The sequence below is a fragment of the Notamacropus eugenii genome, chromosome 1, assembly GCF_028372415.1.
Source record: "Notamacropus eugenii isolate mMacEug1 chromosome 1, mMacEug1.pri_v2, whole genome shotgun sequence".
NCBI classification, from domain to species: domain Eukaryota; kingdom Metazoa; phylum Chordata; class Mammalia; order Diprotodontia; family Macropodidae; genus Notamacropus; species Notamacropus eugenii.
The window spans coordinates 127,848,039-127,867,355 of NC_092872.1; the positions used below are offsets into that span (position 1 = coordinate 127,848,039).

The 19,317-nt window shown below is 43.5% G+C and overlaps 1 protein-coding gene across 3 annotated transcripts in view; it reads right to left on the minus strand.

The window, feature by feature from the left end:
* The window catches only part of IGDCC4 (immunoglobulin superfamily DCC subclass member 4), a 46,068-nt gene extending 31,048 nt beyond the window's left edge, over positions 1-15,020 (minus strand). For 2 of the 3 annotated variants that reach the window (XM_072614182.1, XM_072614162.1), the window contains exons 1-4: positions 14,690-15,020; positions 6,830-6,898; positions 1,082-1,432; positions 642-783 (exon numbers count right to left, since the gene is read on the minus strand). In XM_072614182.1, the coding sequence (XP_072470283.1) occupies positions 642-783; positions 1,082-1,432; positions 6,830-6,898; positions 14,690-14,759 (632 nt within the window). In that variant the 5' untranslated portion in view covers positions 14,760-15,020. The remainder of the gene's footprint in view (positions 1-641; positions 784-1,081; positions 1,433-6,829; positions 6,899-14,689) is intronic. The other variant, XM_072614171.1, reaches the window with a different exon arrangement.
* Positions 15,021-19,317: the final 4,297 nt, after the last annotated feature.

Here is a 19,317-nt window from a genome sequence, read left to right on the forward strand (position 1 = left end):
GTATCAATGGGGGCCCTGGATGATGGGAAATAGCATGGGTATGGGACTATGCAAGGTGATGGAGCATCTTAGAGTTTCTGGAAGTAGGGGACAGTGAAGATACATTTCATGGTTTTGCTCAAGGAAGGGGTCATGGTTGGGTTAGCCTGTCTTAGAGGAGTAAATAGGTCTTTCTGTCTTCTAGTGGAGTTGTTGGTCAGAGGCTAAGAAGTCCAAAGTTTGATTTTGTAGTCACATGACACACACTGGTGCTGAGCAAGGTGGGAACTCGTTTGTTGTTTGGGCCTGTCTCTAGAAGGCCAGACCATGGGGAAGAGCATCTGGGAAATCTTACCCCCCACTGTCCCCTCCCCACTAGCCTGGCTGGAAGATCAACAAGACCCAGGTCACACTGCCCATGTCGGGAGACAGGTCCTCATTTTACTAAGTGGCTTTTCTCTGAAGTAACAAAAAAACAACATCTGCTATCTCAAGGTTGAGTAACAGTATCAGGGACAGTAACTATTTGTTATGATTTCTAGATCATGGAAAGAAGATCCAGAGTCTAAAACTGGAAATTAAAAAAAAAAACCCAACTAATATCCTGGAACTAGCTGCTTCCCAGCTTCCCCCAACCCTGGCCCCTTCCATGGGACACTCACCTCGGCTCAGATGGCACTGCCATCTGGTCCTTCTCCCAGGTTATGACAGGGGCTGGCAAGCCTTCAATTCGGCACTCAAAGCGAGCTGTGCCATTCTCTTCCACGGTCTGAGGTTCCGGATGGAGAGAAAACTGTGACAGTGCTTTTTTTGGTGGAGGGGAGGGAAGAAGGGAAGGAAGGAAAAAAGGAAGACAGAGACAGAAACAAAAGAATGGGAAGGAAAAGCAAGTCACAGAATTCTTGGAGCAGAAGGGATAAAGTTTTAGGAAACAGACAACTCATCTGGTCCATCTCTCTGCCTCTAGGAAGGACCATACTTTTCCTTAAGTAAACTTGATTTTTGTTATATCCCCATTCAACCACTAACTGGGAATTCCACATTTCAAGTCCTCCAGGCCCCACCTCTATCAGTGTCAAACTAGCCAGACATAGAAACTTACTGGAGAACCTAATCACAGCCACCTGGCTGGCCACCACTCCGAGGGGACTATGGGCCAAGCAGGAGTAATTGCCCTCATTGTCCCCTGGGGCTTCAGAGACCCCTTCATCGCCACTCTCCTGGGGGGCTGCCTGGGACACCCACAGGGAACCATTGGGTAGCAGATGCAGGTGTTTTTTCTCTTGTATTGGGCTCCCATCCTTGTGCCAGGTCACTCGGGCTAGGGGCCCAGAAGGGGCAGGTGCAGGGTTACAATTCAGTACCACTGCCTGCTCAGGCCCCAGGGTCACATACAGCGGTCCCACGCCACAGCCCAGCTCCAAGGACGTCTCCTGTGACAACAGCTGCTCTCCTGCAGGGGTAAGAAGAGTGACTTTTCAATATGTATAATGGGAACATGAGTCCCATCTCCCAAGGTCTCCAATCCCCCTGGCACCTCTGCATGCACACACTGGCTTCCACACATCCAGAGCCAAATCAGAGTCTATAATGGGAGGGAGACTCAGAGATTCTCCTTTCACATAGAAATGCTAAGAAAGGGAATCTGAGAAAATTAGTCAGGGGTCATCTAATCATACCCACATCTGAATAAGAATAATCAGTTCTATACTATTCACAACAAGCTTGAAGACCTCCTGTGAAACGGCACATAACTGTCTTTAGAAGTAGCCCAGACCACTTGTGGTTAGCTCTAGTTGTTAGAAAATTTTCCCTTCTATTACCTGGAGAAAAGAGCATACAAAGTCAAGGTCAAGGCAAAAAAAAAAAAAAAAAAAAAAAGACTGGTCAGTACTTATTATCTTAACCACAGCAGCCGGCAACCTTTCACTCAGTCCTTCATGTTGTTCCTCTCTAATAGCACTTTCCACATCATTTTATGTATTATAGCTATCTGAGAGGCATCAAGGCATCCTGCATCGAGAGGTGGCCTCAGATCAAGACTCAGGTTCAGGCTTTTTGGTACTCACTAGCTTTGTGACCTTATGTAACCTCGAAGACCCTCAGGTAACTCTCTACAAGGGTTATTTTTATTAAATTTTATTTTTAATTAATTCATTTATTTTTAGTTTACAACATTCAGTTCCACAAGCTTTTGAGTTTTAAATTTTCTCCCCCTCCCCAAGATGGCATGCAGTCTGATATAGGCTCTATATATACATTCCTCTTAAACACATTTTCACATTAGTCATGTTGTAAAGAAGAATTAGAACCAATGGAATGAACCATGAGAAAAAAGAAAAACAAAACGAAACAAAAAAGAGAGAGTAAATAGTATGGTTTGATCTGCTTTCAGACTATGGTTCGTTTTCTGGATGTGGATAGCATTTTCCTTCATGAGGCTTTTGGCTCATGGAGTCATCTTAGATCCTTGCATTGCTGAGAAGAGCTAAGTCTATCAAAGACAGTCATCGAACAATGTGGCTGTTACTATGTACCATGTTCTCCTGGTTCTGCTCGTTTCACTCAGCATCAGTTCACAGAAGTCTTTTCAGTCTACCAGGTTCTTAATCTTTTTGGTGTCATGAACCTCTTTGCCAGTTTGATGAAGCCTAAGGGCCCCTTCTCAGAATAAAGTTTTTAAATGCATAAAATAATATACATAGAAATGTAAGGAAAGCAATCATATTGACAGGGCAGCTAGGTGGTGCAGTGGATAGAGTGCTGGGTCTGGATCTCCCTGAATTCAAATCTAGCTTTGGACACCTGTGTGACCCTGGGGAAATCACTTAGCCCTGTTTGCCTCAGTTTCCTCATTTGTCAAATGAGCTAGAGAAGGAAATGGTAAACCATTTCAGTATCTTTGCCAAGAAAATACCAAATGGGGTCATGAAGAGTCAGACATGACTGAACAACAATAAAAAATATATGGACATGCAGTTATCAAGAATAGTTAGGAAAAAAAGAGTTTACAGAGCCCAGGTTAAGAACTCATGCTCTAAAACTTTAAGCTGTGGCATAATCATGAATATAATAATAGTTAGTATTCATACATCACTTTAAGGTTTGCAAAGATCGAATTTGATTCTCACAACCATCCTGGGAGGCAAGTGCTACTGGTCTTCCCACTTTACAGTTGAAAAAACTGAGGTTAAGTGACTTGTCCAAGGTTACATGGCAAGTAATTGCCTGAGGGTGGATTTGAATTCATATCTTTCTGACTCCAATTTTCATACTCTATCCACTGAGCCACTTAGAAAAGGTGCTGATCTACAATAGTAGAGGAAGTTCATTTCTTTTCTTTTTCCTTAATAGTACTTTTTCCCCAATTACATGTAAAGATAGTTTTCAACATTCAACATTCATTTTTGTAAAATCTTGAGTTCCAAATTTTCTCCCTCCCTCCCTTCCCACCCCCCTCCCAAGGCAGCAAGCAATCTGATATAGGTTCTACATGTACAATGATGTTAAACATATTTCTACATTAGTCATGTTGCAAAAGAAGAATCAGAACGAAAGGAAAAAAGGAGGAAAAAGAAAAAAACCAAAAATGTGCAAATAGTATGCTTTGATCTGCATAGTTCTTTCTCTGGATATGGAGAACATTTGAGGAAGTTCACTTCTGTGAGCTCCCCACATCAATAAAGTGACATCTATGTTGCAAGTTTCTTTTTAAAAGAATACATTTTATCAATATCGTTAGCTTTTACATCCATCCCCTAAATTTCCCCTGTATCTCTCCTCCTCCTCCCAGTCCAGAAAATGGTCTCATATAAGAATTTTTTAAAGGAAAAATAAATGGAAGAAAAGGGGAAAAAATCAACAAAACCAATCAATACATTTTTAAAAAATCTGACAGTATATGCAATACCTCTTCTCATATCTCTTCTCTGGGAACGTGCTTATTCTTTGTAATTTTGAAACATTCATTCTTTTTTTCTTGGTGGTTGCTGCTTCCCTTTATACTGTTCTAGTCATTGTACATGTTGCTTTCTTGATTCTGGTTATTTCCTTCTGCATCAGTTTGTATAAGTCTTACTATATTTCTCTGTATTCGTCAATTTTGTCATTTCTTACAGCAGAGTAAAATCCCATTACATTCATCTACTACAAGTTGTTTAGCCATTTCTTAACTGAGGAAGAGAGAGGGTCCTTCTAGCATTTCAAGATATCTAGGTACTTAATACTAACTCCAGCCCTAATGCTCTCAGATAGTAAAGGGGATCAGTGCTGTCTTCAATTGAGATGCCCTCTCCAAGGGCCATCCTTGGAGCTATCCAAGCTTGTGTAAGTCTTGTCCTTGGCTTTCTCTAAGCTTGCCTCAGAAGGTTCACCTCCTGTGTTGGGAGCCTTCCCCCATGTCTCCTGATACTGAGAGGATGTCATTGTGGGCTGTTCCCTTCCCCTTCCCCCCATATCCTTACTACTTGGTAGAGCATTCCGAGCTCGTATAGGTCTGATCAGCCACAGTCAGACATGCTGAAACTTCACTTTATCATGGTGATATCATTTTGGTCCTCTTTGAGAACAAAGGACAACAACCAAACCAACCAAATACTACTTGACCAGCCCATCTTCTTTTTCTATCATACATCTCCCTGATAGGGGCAGCTAGGTGGTACAGTGGATAGAGCACCAGTGCAGGAGTCAGGAGGACCTGAGTTCAAATCTCACCTCAGACACTTGACACTCACTAGCTGTGTGACCTTGTGCAAGTCACTTAACCCCAAATGCCTCATCCTGGGTCATCTCCAGTCATCCTGATGAATATTTGGTCACTGGATTCAGATATCTTTGGAGGAGAAGTGAGGCTGGTGACCTGCACAGCCCTCCCTCACTCAAAGTCAAGTGCAAGTCATGTCATCATTTCTCTGATGGCATGGTCTTCTTTGGCAATGAAGGATGAACACACACACACACACACACATCTCCCTGATGGTATCCTTTGTTCCCATTATTTTCCTAAGTTCTTCACTTGTTATTTCTGGCAGCCTGCTCATGCTTACCATATGCTTCCCCATTGCCCTCTATATGATACTCATTTTCAATCCTTTGGAACCTGTTGTGGTCTCCACAGTTACCAAAATAACCTTCCTAAGCAACAATCTATCCATGTCACCTCCCTGTTACAATCCTTTCAGTGGCTACCTATTGCCCATAGGATAAAAATACAAATTCTTCAGTCTGATGTTTAAAGCCTGGTCACAATACAGCTTTCCAGGCTTATTTTATTTTATTTTGTGAATAGAGTGCTGGGCCTATAGCCAGAAACACTGTGTGACTGGGCAAATCATTTAGTCTCTGAGTGCCTCGGTTTCCCCAACTGTAAAATGGAGATAATAAAAACACCTACCTCACAGGATTGTTGTATGGGTCAAACGAAACAATCCTTGTAAAAGCTCTCAGGTCAGTCAGTGCCTGGCACACACAAGGTACTACATAAAAGCTTATTCTCTTGTCCTTCCCTAACTCTACTTCTTATCTAAACTGACCTACTAACTTTTCTACCCTGCCATTCTGGGCTCTCTGGGTTTTCACACAGGCCATCCTCCCCCCCTCCCCCCCAAGCTAAAATGCACACCCTCCCCACTTCTGCCTCTTAGAAGCGTTATTTTCCTTCAGGTGCTCAGCCCAGGTGCCCATCAGTCAGCTAGTCAGTCAATAAGTGTTTGTTAAGTCCTACCATGTGCCAGGCACCTGTGCTAAGTGCTGGAGATAGAAAGGCACAAGACAGGCCCTACTCTCTGTGAGCTAGATCACAGGCTAATGGGGAAGAACACACAGAGACAACCCTGACCAAACAAGACATATACAGATAAATTGGAGGTGACCAACAGAGGGAAGGCACAACTGTTATTGGGGATATGGAAATACTTCTTGTGAAAGGGGCCTGATCCCCAGGCCCTCCCTCCCCATTCCCCCAAGTGTTAGTGTTTTCTCTTCTCCCAGATTATCTTGTCTTTACTTTTCTGTGTACATGCTGCAACCCCCAGCAGAGTATAGTCTTCTAGAGGAAGATCTGTTACATGATACAAAAAGATGAAAAATATAAAAGATTGTAGGGCTCATTACTATCAAGAAAACCACCAAGATCTTCCCCCCTTTCCCCTCCCCAAATTCTGGGTGCTTTTTAACTCTTTGGAGGTAGCTTGCCTATAAAGGGTGTTTGGGAATCCTTTTACAGAAAGAAAAAACAAAGAGCATCCAGCAGGGTGTCTATGTGGCTTGGGGGAGGGGGAAGAGGGAGAGATTGGGGATGGAGGGCTTGGCTTGGCTTGGCTGGGCTGGGCTCTCAGTCCAAAGGCTTCCTGTCTACTCTAGAGGGTGTACAGTTGGTTTGGATTTCAAGGGAGAAAAACCACACACTATACAATCCAAGGATCCTCCAACCCTCCCCCTCTCCCTCCTCTCCCCTCCCCAGAGCCTGTCCCTGGATTGGAAAATCCCCTGCCAAGATGGACAAACAATGGGAGCAGTTGGAGTAAGAGCAGCTGCTGGATATATCAGCAGTCTGTGTTTTTGCCACGGCAAGGGGAACTCTAGGAGCCCCTGCTGATCAGGGATCTAATTCAGAGCCTGAATATTCATGGCACAGCAGATGTCAGAGCTTCCCCACCTCGATGAATATCACCCGTGCTGCAGAGAACACGGAAACCAAATTACAGACTATAGATGGGTGGGAGGGGGGGTGGAGGGATGGGAGGGATGCTCCCAAGACTTCTCAGAAGTTCTTTCTCATATCTAACCTTTATCCCTCCTGCTGCCACCAGTTCTAACTAATTCATTGTTTGGTTAACTCTAACCTACTTACCATTTTTAATATGATTCACTACCTGTGTGACCTTGGTCAAGTCTCTACTCTGGACCTCAGTTTTCTCATCTGTAAAAAAACATGATCATTAAGATTCAAAATCTTATCCTAGACTTGGGGTCCTTGAGATCTGGTCTATATCAAAGGATATGCCTTTGGCATCCCACTTGGTTAGGAATATAGGGCACATATAATCATATATAACATATAATCACATATAACATCAATAAATGCTTGCTGGTTGATTCGTTAATTGATTGATGCAGTTTAACTTCATTTCTTCCCCAAATTTCCTTCCCCCCCCCAAAATCATCTTTCAATTTACAGGGTGAGATCTCTGGCAGAGATGCAGAGTTTCTCTACTTGAAAGCCTCCAGGGTAACTCTTGATCTTCCTTTTCTAACAGAATATTTTGCCCACTTACAGGAAAAATGAGATTTTATGTGGCTAAATGGAACTTGAACAGAAAGGAGATTAACAGCCCAAAGCACAGAGCCAGCTCTGCTGCAGCTCAGCAGGATTAGCGGGGCTCCAGTCTTTTCCCCCTCCTGAGGAGGATCCTCCAAGCTGCATTTTTCAATGAAATTTCAAGAAGGGGGAGTTGTTGGGCAGAGGGGGGAGGGTCTTTCCAGCATTTCAAGATACCTAATTAGTTAAGCTTAGAAAATGCCATAAAAATTAATGCCTTGACATTTGCAGTCTAACGAGTTTCTCCCCTCTGAAGCTCCTCCATCTAGGGGCCCAACCAGATTTTAAACTTATTTTCTGCAGACGGCTGTTCCTGGAAAATTCCCCATGTAGCCATTCTCCTTTCTCCTGGCCCTTCTGAGGGGATTTGGGTGGGGGAAGAGGGGAAACAGAGCCATTGTCTCCTAGAGACACCCCCCCCCCACACACACACACTGAACCATATACTTTTCTCTCTTCCCCTCCCCCCTCAACAGCTGGAAGGGGAGAAAGGAACTACTTCTTGGGATGTGGGGGGACTCCCCCTCCTCTTCTTCCCCTTTCCCTCACTCCAACACTCCAGAGACTGGAATGGTAGACTAAGCAAGAACAGAGTGAGAAGGAAAGACATCCAGGATGTCTCCAATTTCCAGAAATGTGAAAAAAAGAGATACGGAGAGGCAGGCACAGACAGAGACAGAGACAGACATCTGAAACCTGGAGAGATGAAGGAGCAAACACCAAGAGAGACAGAGTGGGAGACAGAGACAGAGACAGACAAATAGAGAGGCAGAGACAGAAAGATTTCTACAGAGAAAGGTTCAGAAAGCAACATTCACAGAGATTCATAGAGTTAGAAGGAACTTTAGATAGAATCTAATCCAATCTCCCTTCCAGAGTAGGATATTCCCACTAACTGGTCATGCAGACTATCTGAACACAGGGAGTTGATTCTGAAGTTACCAATTTAATGTCAAGTGGTTCCAATTATCAGAAAGTTCTTCCTCAAACAGAACTGAAGTCTGTTTCCCAATAAGGATTATAGGATCACAAATTTGTAGCCAACTCACTCCTTTTCCAAATGAAGAAACTGAGGCCTATGGAGATTAAATGACTTGCCCAGAGAGGGGATATTTGGCAGTAGACTAACTCTAGAGTCAGTGCTGTTTCTATCTCCCAGATCCATAGTTCAACCCTCCAAAGCTAGCCAGAATAAATCTACTCCTTCCAAATGACTTGTGGCTTTCTCCATTCAGGTGGGAACTCACTCCAGCAAAGTAGGTGGCACCTATCAATAATCTACAGCCTTAGGGAGTTGTCAGGTTCAAAAAGTAAAAGAACTTACCTATGATCCAGGTCAAGTAAATTCCAGAGGTAAGATTGGAACAGGGGCTTCCTGATTCTAAATCCACTATTCTATCTACTCTGCTTTATTACCTTTCTCCTGATACACAGTAGGCATTTTCAAAAAGACTTGTTGAGCTTAAACCCAAAAGAAGAGAAAATGCATCTCCCTCCCTTATTTGCAGAGGTGGGGATGATAGGTGGGAAATATTACATAGGCTGTCAGATTTGGTTGATGTGATTGGCTAGTTATGCTCTCCCCCCCCCCCCCCCAGCCTCTTTTCTTTTCTTTGTTATAAAGGATGGCTCTCTGAGAAACTGAGAGAGAGGGAAATATTTGGAAATAAAGGCAACAGAAAAACAAAAGACACCAATACAATTTGGTTTTTTTTAAAAATCAAGTGGAATTCAGTCTGCAAAACAAAAAATGACTAAAAATGTTCATTTAATTCAATTGTAATGTGAAAGCCTTCACATATTTGAATTCGCTTATCATGTCTCCATCCCCACTCAAAGATTGCCTTCTCCTCGATTCAGTTCCTTTAATTGATCCTTATGAAAGGTATTTAAGCTCTTTCCTATTCTGGTCACCCACATCTGAATATCCCAGCTTGTCACTGTCTACAGAGAGGTCCCCTACTAACCACAAAGACAGAAGGGAACTTTGAGATCACCTGATCCTAGAACAATGTGATACAGTAGTAAGACTGCTAGATCTGAAGTCAGGAGACTCTACTACATTTTACTTGTGGGACTTTGGAAAAGCCTCTTAACCTGTCTGAACTTCAGTTTCCTCATCTGTAAAATGGGATGGTTGGATTACATGACCTCTTGAAGTCCTTTTCAGCTCTAAATCTATGCTCTCCTAACTCCTCTACCTTGTTGATACCTCAAGGGGAGAAGGAAATAAGCAAAGTGCCTACTATGGACCAGGTATTGTGCTCAGTACTTTACAAGTATCTTCTCAAGTCCCATTGTTCCTCTAAAGACCAGGTCTGTTCATCTTCAATGAATCCTTAGAAAGTGAGGACCAGATCCATAAGGGAAGGAACACACAAGAGATGCATATCCTTCTCCTCCTTTCTCTTTCTAATAAAGGGAGGGGCAGGTGTCCCCCACCCCCAACATACTCTGACTGTGGCAACCTGAGGTGTCATTCTGATCTCACCCCCAAAACACATGGCCCCAAGCCAACTCTTGAGAACCTCCACCCCTCACCCCAGGCCTTCCTGGCAGAGCCATCTGCTGCACATCTGGATTACCATGTGCAAATCTGGCTCTCCTCACCTCAAATACAAATGTAACAAAGCTGGAAGAGGTCCACAGAGGGGCAACTCAAATTATCAAAGGCATGAAGGGTAGACTACAAAAACTAGGCCTCCTCAAACAGCATTGACTGTTCAGCGTTATCCCCTTTCATGAAGGGCACACACAGACCAAATCCTAGAATCACTGGATGGAACAGCTGCTTTGAAGGCTGTGAAAGAGCAAAATTTTGGATAAACCAAAAAAACGAAAGTGTTATATAGTAAATATATGGATGAAATAGACTTTGACTGCCAAGAGTGTATGGTCCAGATTAAAGATGGATGGTTCCAGAATGATTTAGCTAAATTCCTGGAGAGGCTTTTGTAGAAAGCACTCTGGACTTGGAGTGAAGAGATATGTTTGCATACCAGCTCTTTACTAGTTTATCTGAATGTAGAACTGTCACATATCTCTGAAACTCAGTTTTCCCTCCTGTAAAATGAGATACTTTTTATAATCTACATCACACAGGGCTCTTGCAGAGAAGATATTTTGCCAAATGAGCTGTGTCAGCTATATCTGAATATCTGATCTGCTATTTTGGGAAGCTATAAATATTTGAGAGATATCCCCAAACTCTGAGGTTGGAGTTAGAGATAACAAACATGTTTCTGTACACAAGAGGCCATTAATAAGTAGAATTAGCATCAGCATTCTACTCAACAAACACTTATAAAGGGTTTAATATATGCAAGACACTGCCCTTTCCTTAAAGAGTTCACATGGGAAGATGGCAGACACAACTATACATAAGTAAGCATACACAAAATAATTCAAATTCTTTCAAGAGAGATTATTAACAAGCAGGAAGAGCAGTAAAGGTTTTATCTTGAAGGTGGCTACTGGGCTGTACTCTGAAGGAAGTCAAGGAAAGGAGAGATTACATTTCTGGTAGAGGCACCACCTGTTCAAAGACTTGGAAGTCAAAAGTGGATAGATTCAAGATATTGGGCTGTAAGGGACTGTGACTCAAGGCATCTGTTCATGTCCCATCCACTGCCCCAAACCCCCAAGTTATGCTAGCTAAGGGTGTTTTGAGGCTTTGTGTTTGAGCTTCATGCGAATAAGGTGGCATTAGGACAAAGTACACTGAGTTTGAAATCATTCCAGTGCAGTGTTCCATGCTTATGTCTCCCCTCACCTCTCCTAATACACACACACACACACACGTGCGCACACACACACACACACACACACACACACTTCAGCAGGACATTCACCTCCTGTCTATTTCTAGACAAGCAATGACAGTGATGAAATGGGGAAGGGTACACCCCTAGTGAGGGAAGAATTAGCCCCTGCAGACAGGATCAATGTACTCTCTGGCCAGATATGGATTCTCTAAGAATTCCTATCCTATTAATGTCCAGTTCTTTACTGTCAGAGTTTCAGAAGTAAAGGGAAAGAGATGAAATCACATATGGTATAGAGATCTGCAGTTTCCTATATAGCCCTCTTTCTGGTTGTTATTCTACTATGTAAAAGGAAATGCCTATTTGAATCTGGTGTTTAAGTTTAGGACAAAAATAAATTTTTAAAAAGTACATATGGGAACAAAGATTGTTCATTAAGAGATACCCTCTTCCCCCCAGCACTGACCCCTACTTAAACCAATTTCTCCTTAGAACCGATCCTGACTCATAAAGACTCATCCCAACACTAATTTCAACCTATGAACCATGGTCCCAACCAAGATACTTCAAAAACTGTTTCATTCAACTCAACCAAATTCTTGACAGAATGAAATCCCAAGAAGCAGAAACATTTATTAAGCACCTATTGTATTCAGAGCATTATGATAGTCCCTAGAAGACATAGAAGAACACTGTCCCTCCCTTCTTAGATCATATAGTCTAATACAGTGACTTTATTTACTATTATCTTTTATTTATGATAGGTCTTTTTGGCAGTTTGGTGACTCCTATAGAACCCTTCTCAGAATCATGTTTTCAAATACACAAAATAGGTAGAAATTCAAAAGAAATCAATTTTATCAAAATACAATGATCAAAATATTAAAAATAACAAATTCATGGATCCCAGGTTAAGAATTCCTGGAATAGGAAGACATGACATAAACACAAAATAATGCATGAGATGTATATGAGAGGTACAATCCAAGTACTTCAAAAGGTCCATGAGGGGAACATCACTGACAGAGGAGAGATCCCAAGGCTTCCTGAAGGATGTTATATTGAGGTGACCTTTAAAGGATAGGAAGGAGAAAAAGTGTGTGGGGGGCAATTCTAAGCAAAGACAAGGGATAATAAGGTGTAGGGCTTAGTTTAATTTAGTTGAGGAGAGAAGTATGACATGCTGGGAACTGAGACTGTTACCTATCTTAGGTAACAGACATCCTAGGTGGGATACATTGTAAGGCAGACACAGGCAGAAATAGGACATATCTGGGATCATTATACAGCTTGATTAGAGTCTATTAGCTCAGGGATACTGTATATTCTCCCAGTAAAATATAAACTCTTTGAGGGTAAGAACTTGCAATATTTTTTTTTGTGTTTGCTGCTGTGACTTTTAGCACAATGCCTTGCACACAGTTTGCACCCAATAAATGTTTGCTAAATTTAATTGCATTTGTGTATAAGTAGCAGGAGGAGATAAGTCTGGAGAGGGAAGCAGATTTATATAAAGTCTTGAATGCCAGGCTGAGTAGTAGCAGTGATAGCAGCTGTATTTATTTAAACAGTGCTTTAAAGTTTGCAAAGCATTTTACATGCATCATCCCATTTAATTCTGTCAACAGTCTTGTGAGGTAGGTACTGCTAGCACTGTTTCTCAGATTAGGAAACTCAGATCCAGAGAAAATACATGGCTACTCCATGGTCACTGAGTTATTAAGTACTGAGGGTGAGATTCAAAGGGCTTTGGACTTTATGCTGTGAGTAATGGAAAACCACTGAAGGTTTCTGAATAGTGACATGAAGAAGAAAGTTCTGGGGAAAGGGTGCTGAGTTTGGAAGTGCAAGAATCTGAGTTCTAATGTTAGAGTTTTCATTTTTTATGGTATGATCATGAGCAAATCATTTCACTTTTTTGGAACTCAGTTTTATCATCTGTAAAATGAAGATCTCGGACCAGATGTCCTCTACAAGCCCTTTCAACTCTCAGGTTATGTTTGTATGATTCTAAGAGTAATCTCTACTGGGTTTTAATGACCCCGGGCAGGGTGGTGGGAAGGGAAAATAGGACAAGGTGTGTGCCCACATCTGGAAAGAGAAAAGGCAGGTTTGCTTCTATAGGTTGGGGCTGAGAAGCAGCAAGTATGTGGCAGATCATATGCCCTTTGGTGTCCCACTTTCCATCAGCCTCCACTTCTACCCGCCTTCTGCCCAAAGCCTTTTTTTTTTTTTTTTTTGTACCATAGACCCCATCAGTCAGACTGGGGAGGCTAAAAGGCTAATAGGAAGGGATCTGCTGCTTCCCTCTGAACCCCTAGTAATGGTCAAAGTTACACTGGGGTGAGGGTGTGTGTGTGTGTAAGGAAGGATTAGAGGGGTATGTGTTAATTTTCCAAAAGACCACTAGGTCTCGGAGGTTCTCATGCTCTAGCAAGCCCCTATTCCTCCTTCTCCTGCCCCACCTCCCAACACCACCACATGGTCTGTGGCTAGGGGACTCTGAATCCAGCTGGAAAGCCAAAGCAGCTGGAAAGATCCCCTTCTTCCCCCCCACTCTAGGCCCTCTTTCACACACATCTCTCCCCAACCCCCTCAAGTACCGAGCAAACAAAGCCAGCCCGCTCAACTCCTTCCCTCCTCAGGCAGCTCAGGCTAGACACCCCTAACCCCCAAACTAAAGGACAGTAACCAAGCAAAAGATTGCACTGTCACGGCAGAACCCGGATCGGGGATAACGGAAATGAGTCCTAGCTCAGCTGCCCCTTCAGGGACGCTGGTCGCCCCCAAAACTTCCTCCTTCGGACTGGCCTGACACGCTTCGGACCCTGCTCCGCCGGGGCGGGGTTGGGAGGGGAAGGTCTATTCTATAATACTCAGTGGGAGGCAGTGTGTGTACGTGTGTGTGTGTGTGCATGCGTGCGTGTACCTAGGGTTAGCAGGGCTTTACACACACACACACACACACACACACACACACACACACACACACACACACACACTTCCCACTGCCTTCCCCTCTCTCCCGTCCTCTCTCTCCCCAGAATCTGGACGCAGTTTCACTACTCCCCCCCTTTCCCAACTGCCTGCCTCGGAGCAATCCTGTTGCGGTCGGGACCCTATCTCCCCCCAAACCTCCAAGACATTGCCTGCACTGGGATAAGATATGCGTCATTCTCACCGTACCCCAAAACCCGGCAGCCCCACAGTCCCTCCACAGCAGCCACCTCCAAATCTCCCATCTGTACCCCTCTACCTACTCCCGCCAACTGGCCCTACAAATCCACACACGCCCCCTGCCATGGATCCCCCAAAGTCGAAGAACTCCCCACACCCCCATAAACCGCAAGATCTTCCCCCCAAACCCGACAACCCCACAGCACCTTACCCCACCCAACCTCGCACCACAAATGAGGGCATGCACCATAAACAACACTGGCACATTCACACCCTCCCCAAACACAGCCACGCACCTCCTGCACAGACCCGCGCACACCCTGGGGACAGAGGCACACACAGGGGCACAGGCGCGCGGGCGCGAACGCGCACACACACACAGGGGCACACACACAGGGGCACACGCAGCCCCCTTCCCCCTCCTGCTTCTTCCGGCCCTCGGGCCCCTTACCGTGCACGGACAGCGCGCAGAAGGTCAGCGAGAACACCCAGAGGCTGCGACGGGCGTCTCCCTGCGCCATGGGAGGGAGCCCCGGGCGCCGCGGCCGCTGCCTGCCGGGGAAGGGGCGCACGGTGTCACTGGCCCAGGGAGCCGCAGCTCCGGGGGCGCGGCCTCGGGGGCCGGAGTCGGGGCCCGGACCGGGGCCGCTGCCGTTGCCTCTCCCTCCCCTCTATCGCCATCTTGGCGAGAATCCGAGCTGGGGCTCCTCGCAAGGCTCAGCCGGCCCCGAGTCCCACTTGAGCTGTCCACCAGATCCGCCTGAGCCTGTGCCAGCAGCAACCTCTCCTCCGCCCCCCGCCCCCCCCCACTCCACCCTGGCCAGCAATGCCCCCCCTCCCAAAAAGGCCCCACCCCGTCCCCTCCCCAGACACCAGCCTCAGCCAAAAACCGAACCACACATTGACGCGTACACAAAACCCCATTCTCTCGTCTGTCTCCCTCTATCTCGATGTCTCTCTCTGCCTTTAGGACTAACCTCCCCGGATTAGCCTGAGGCCCAGCTTCTTCTCAAGGAAAGAGAGGCCCCGGTTGCTTGAAGAGAGGGCCTTCACATTGGAGTCAGGTGTCTCAGAAGCTACCGTCTGAACTGCAAAGGCAGAGAACATTTTTTTAGGCAAGTGGGGAAACTGAGGTACAGAGGTCACAGCGTTTGGCTCGCAAGGTCTACCCAAGGTCCACTTCAATTAATCCCAGAATCCCAGAACTGAGAGTTTGGAATAGACCTCAGCAGTTAGCTAGTCCAACCCATATCCAAAAGGAATTCCCTAAACATTTATTTATGTCCCAGGCACTGGATGTACTCCGGGGATACAGACAAAAGTGAAACAGTACTTTCCCTCAAGGAGCTTACATTTTATTAGAAGGAACAATATATGGGTACTTAAGCATATATAAATACAGAATATTTCTCCAGGAGTTGTTTATAGAGGTAGGGATAAATCAAGATCTTTTCTCAGATCCCTAATATGCTGATCTCAGTGGTTGGGGTAGAGGTAATAAGGAGGAAAGCTACATTGTGCAGTAGCAACCTATTGCTATCTAGAATCAATCCAACTCTTCCCTGTCCTCCAAGGCTTGATTTTTGTCAACTCCTTCATGAAGCTTTGCTTGAGCCCTCTACCTGGCACTGATTTCTTTCCTCCTTTTCTTTTCTGACATCCTGGAGCATTTATAGTCTGCCTCCCACTGTCCAGTGAGCTGGGCACTCTTTTGTTTTAGTCTCTAACGGTTTCATGTATGTGGTAATCTTGTCACCCTGATGAGGGTGTAAACTCTTTAAAGGAAGGGGATCCTCTATTATGCAGGCATTCCCTAAAATCTCCAAAAAAAAGCTCAGAACGTTCTTTCTCTTTTAGTTCAGTTCCCAGACTAGCACAGAAAAAAATGTATTTAGTCCAGATTGAAGCTGATACACTGTACATTTGCGGTGAAAAATACTGTAAAACAATACTTGCTATATACTTCAAGGATCTGTGATTTTGCTCATATAGATATTTCCTCTCAGGTGGGAAAACAAAGGTAGCCTGTATACAGCCCTTTATGGTTTGCAAAAAGCTTTTAACATTACTTCACTTTACTCCTTGGTAGTTCATCAGTTATTATGGTGGCAGTCACTCAATGGTCAGCCTTGGTCATGTGATTTTAGTCAGGTTGTCTCTGAGGTTAAGCAGTCATGCCCCAACTATGCCCCAGCCTGTGTCTGAAGGGTTAGACTCCCTTTGGTATATAGCCTAGAGACAACTCTGGATCATGATGCAGATCCAAGGATCAATGAACTATCAAAGAACTTAAAAAAACAACAGGTAGTTAGAAGTGGTATAATGGAAAGAATGCTAGATTAAGTGTGAGAGAATTTGAGTTTAAAGCCTGCCTCTGATATTTACTTCCTCTGTCATCGTGGATAAGTCACCTTAGTTGGCTGTCTTAGTCGCCCTATCTATGAAATGGAAGGGGTTGGACCTGTTGCCTTCCGAGGTCCCTTCCAGCTATAAGCCAGTGATGCTGTGATTTTGACTCTGATACGATTCCCTACATCTGGGTTTCCCTTGCATACAAAATAGAGAGGTTGACTTCCAAGAGCCTTCTCAATACTGACTGCATTACTTTCTTTAAAAAAATGATGAAACAAAAATGAATAAAAATGAATTCATCTTGAATGTCTGTTTCATCATATCAATCAAAAATTTTATTATCATTATGTACTATGCACTGAGGATATAAAGACCAAAATGACATAATCCCTGTCCTCAAGGAACTGACATTCTATTAGACAATAAACTATATACATCTTAATTCTCCAAGGTTCCTTTCTTCCAGACATACTTTGGTTTGTGTTTAACTTCTTTCGACCACCAATCACCAATTGCCTCCCCTCCTATCCCGGCTCCCATGCCCACCCTCGACCAATTTTATGTTCTGACTGTGTTTACGAGTATTTCATTCTCCCAAGGTCCTGTAGTTCCCCATTCAGGTCCACTTGGAAAAAGTGGGTAGACTATTTTTACCTTGGTGACCACTCTGACCCAAACAGGACATTCTGACTCAAGCTTAGACAAGCTGACCAGAGCTTGAAATGCTGGTATTAGCTGAACAGAGTTTATCCTCAGAATTATGGCTTATCTTTAGTGCCACAAAGCCCCCTTAAAAGTTGTATCCACTTCTTTCCAGGTGCCCAGTGCTCTCCATTGTGACACTTCACTCATCTTTCTAGAAGGCCCCCTTACCATTGAAACTGCTTATTTCATTCATAGTATAAATCTTGTAGTCCAGGGCCCCCTGCCTCACTTAGTTCCCTGAAAGCCAAACCCAAGTTCAAAAAACTTTTTGGATTGGTGGTTATTCAGAAGTCCAGGTCACAAACACCCATCTTTTGTTCTCCTTTTACCAAAACATGACACATTAATTCAAAGCAAAGGTATTTAATTAAACAAAATAGCAAAGTAACAAGAAAACTATTCTCTTTGCAGATCCATTTAGGGCCTCACTCTCCCATCAATTACTATAAGGAGGGGAGAAGGAATAATTTATGCTACTAGGGTTTAAAAATTTGCCTCTGAAACGTTGCTTGCTGTACACCCAAAGAGCATCTTCTGCGCTGCTTCTGCCACTGAACTGCTCTGATGATCTCTTACTTTTTAGCTAAACTGCAGCTCTTGGGTGGCTTCTTTTCTGAACCAGACCATTGCCTCAGAGATATTGTAGCTCTTCTGTGACTAGGACCCACATCTAGGTGAAGTAAGAACAGCAAAGAGTTCCTTGTGGAATCGTTTTACTTCTTTGCTTCCTACTTATTGGGAACTCCCCTGAGGCTAATGATTATTTGGGTTGGAGTAAATTCATTTCAAATTCCAGTATTCCCCTGGCCATTGACACCAGAACTATGCAGATTACCCACTAAAGAGGCAGTCTGGAGTAGGTGAACTTTATTCTGAAGCTGCAGGATAAAATTGTATCTTCAAATCACTGGTCCTCTTACAATTTATTCCTTCAACAAAGTGCATATTGTGTGCAGAACATTGCTGAGGAATACCTGAAGTTTGCTCTCGTAGGAGTTAATAGTTTAGTAGAGGAATAAGACACAAGCATACGTGCCTATGATATGTCAGAACTAAACTGTGCTCAAAGATCAACACATTATTTTAATAGGAGACCCACACTACCACCTCAAACAAATAGGAAAATCAGTGCCTGATAGGATGCATTGTACAGACTGGGTAAAGGGCACATTCAACCCTATTTCTGGGGGATGTTCAAGGCCAATTCAATAATCACTTATTAAGCACCTATACAAGATGCTGTAATAGGTTTGGGGATACAAAGACAAAAGGAAAAACAGACCCCACCTTCAGGAACTTTACATTATTTTTTATTCTTAACACCGAATAAAATGAACTTTTCCATATATATTTACATACATATATATATACATGCATGCATATTTATACATATATATATATATAATTCAACATGTAGTTTTCAAAGTTGTCCTACTACTGTTTCTTGGTTTGTTTCTTCTACGTTATCCTCTCTCTTTTCCACTTATTTACCCACTGGATAAAAAGAAAAAGAAAAAAACAAACCACCTTTTAATAAAAATGGATCATCAAGTAGAGAAAATTCCTACATTTTTCTGTGTCCAAATATAAGACATACATCAAATTCCATACTTTGGATCTGTCACCTTTCTTGCTATGTAGATAGCATCCTTCATCATTAGTCCTCTGGAATTATGATCATCTCATGGACCTGAATTACTACATCTTTTGAAATTTTCTTTAAAATGTGATTATATAAAGTTTTGTTTTCTGGTTCTGCTCACTTCACTCTGCATCAGTTCATATAAGTTACACCAAATTTCTTTGAAATCATCCATTTAGTAATTTCTTATAGCTCAATAGTATTCTATAATTCCATGATAATATTCCACAATTTTTTCAGACATTCTGCAGTGGATGGGCACTCCCTTAATATCTAGGCCTTTACCACCATAAAGAGAGCAGCTATAATTTTGTACATATGGGGTGTTTCCCTCTTTCTTTGCTCTCTGTGGGGGATGGGTCTAGTAGTGGTATCTCTTG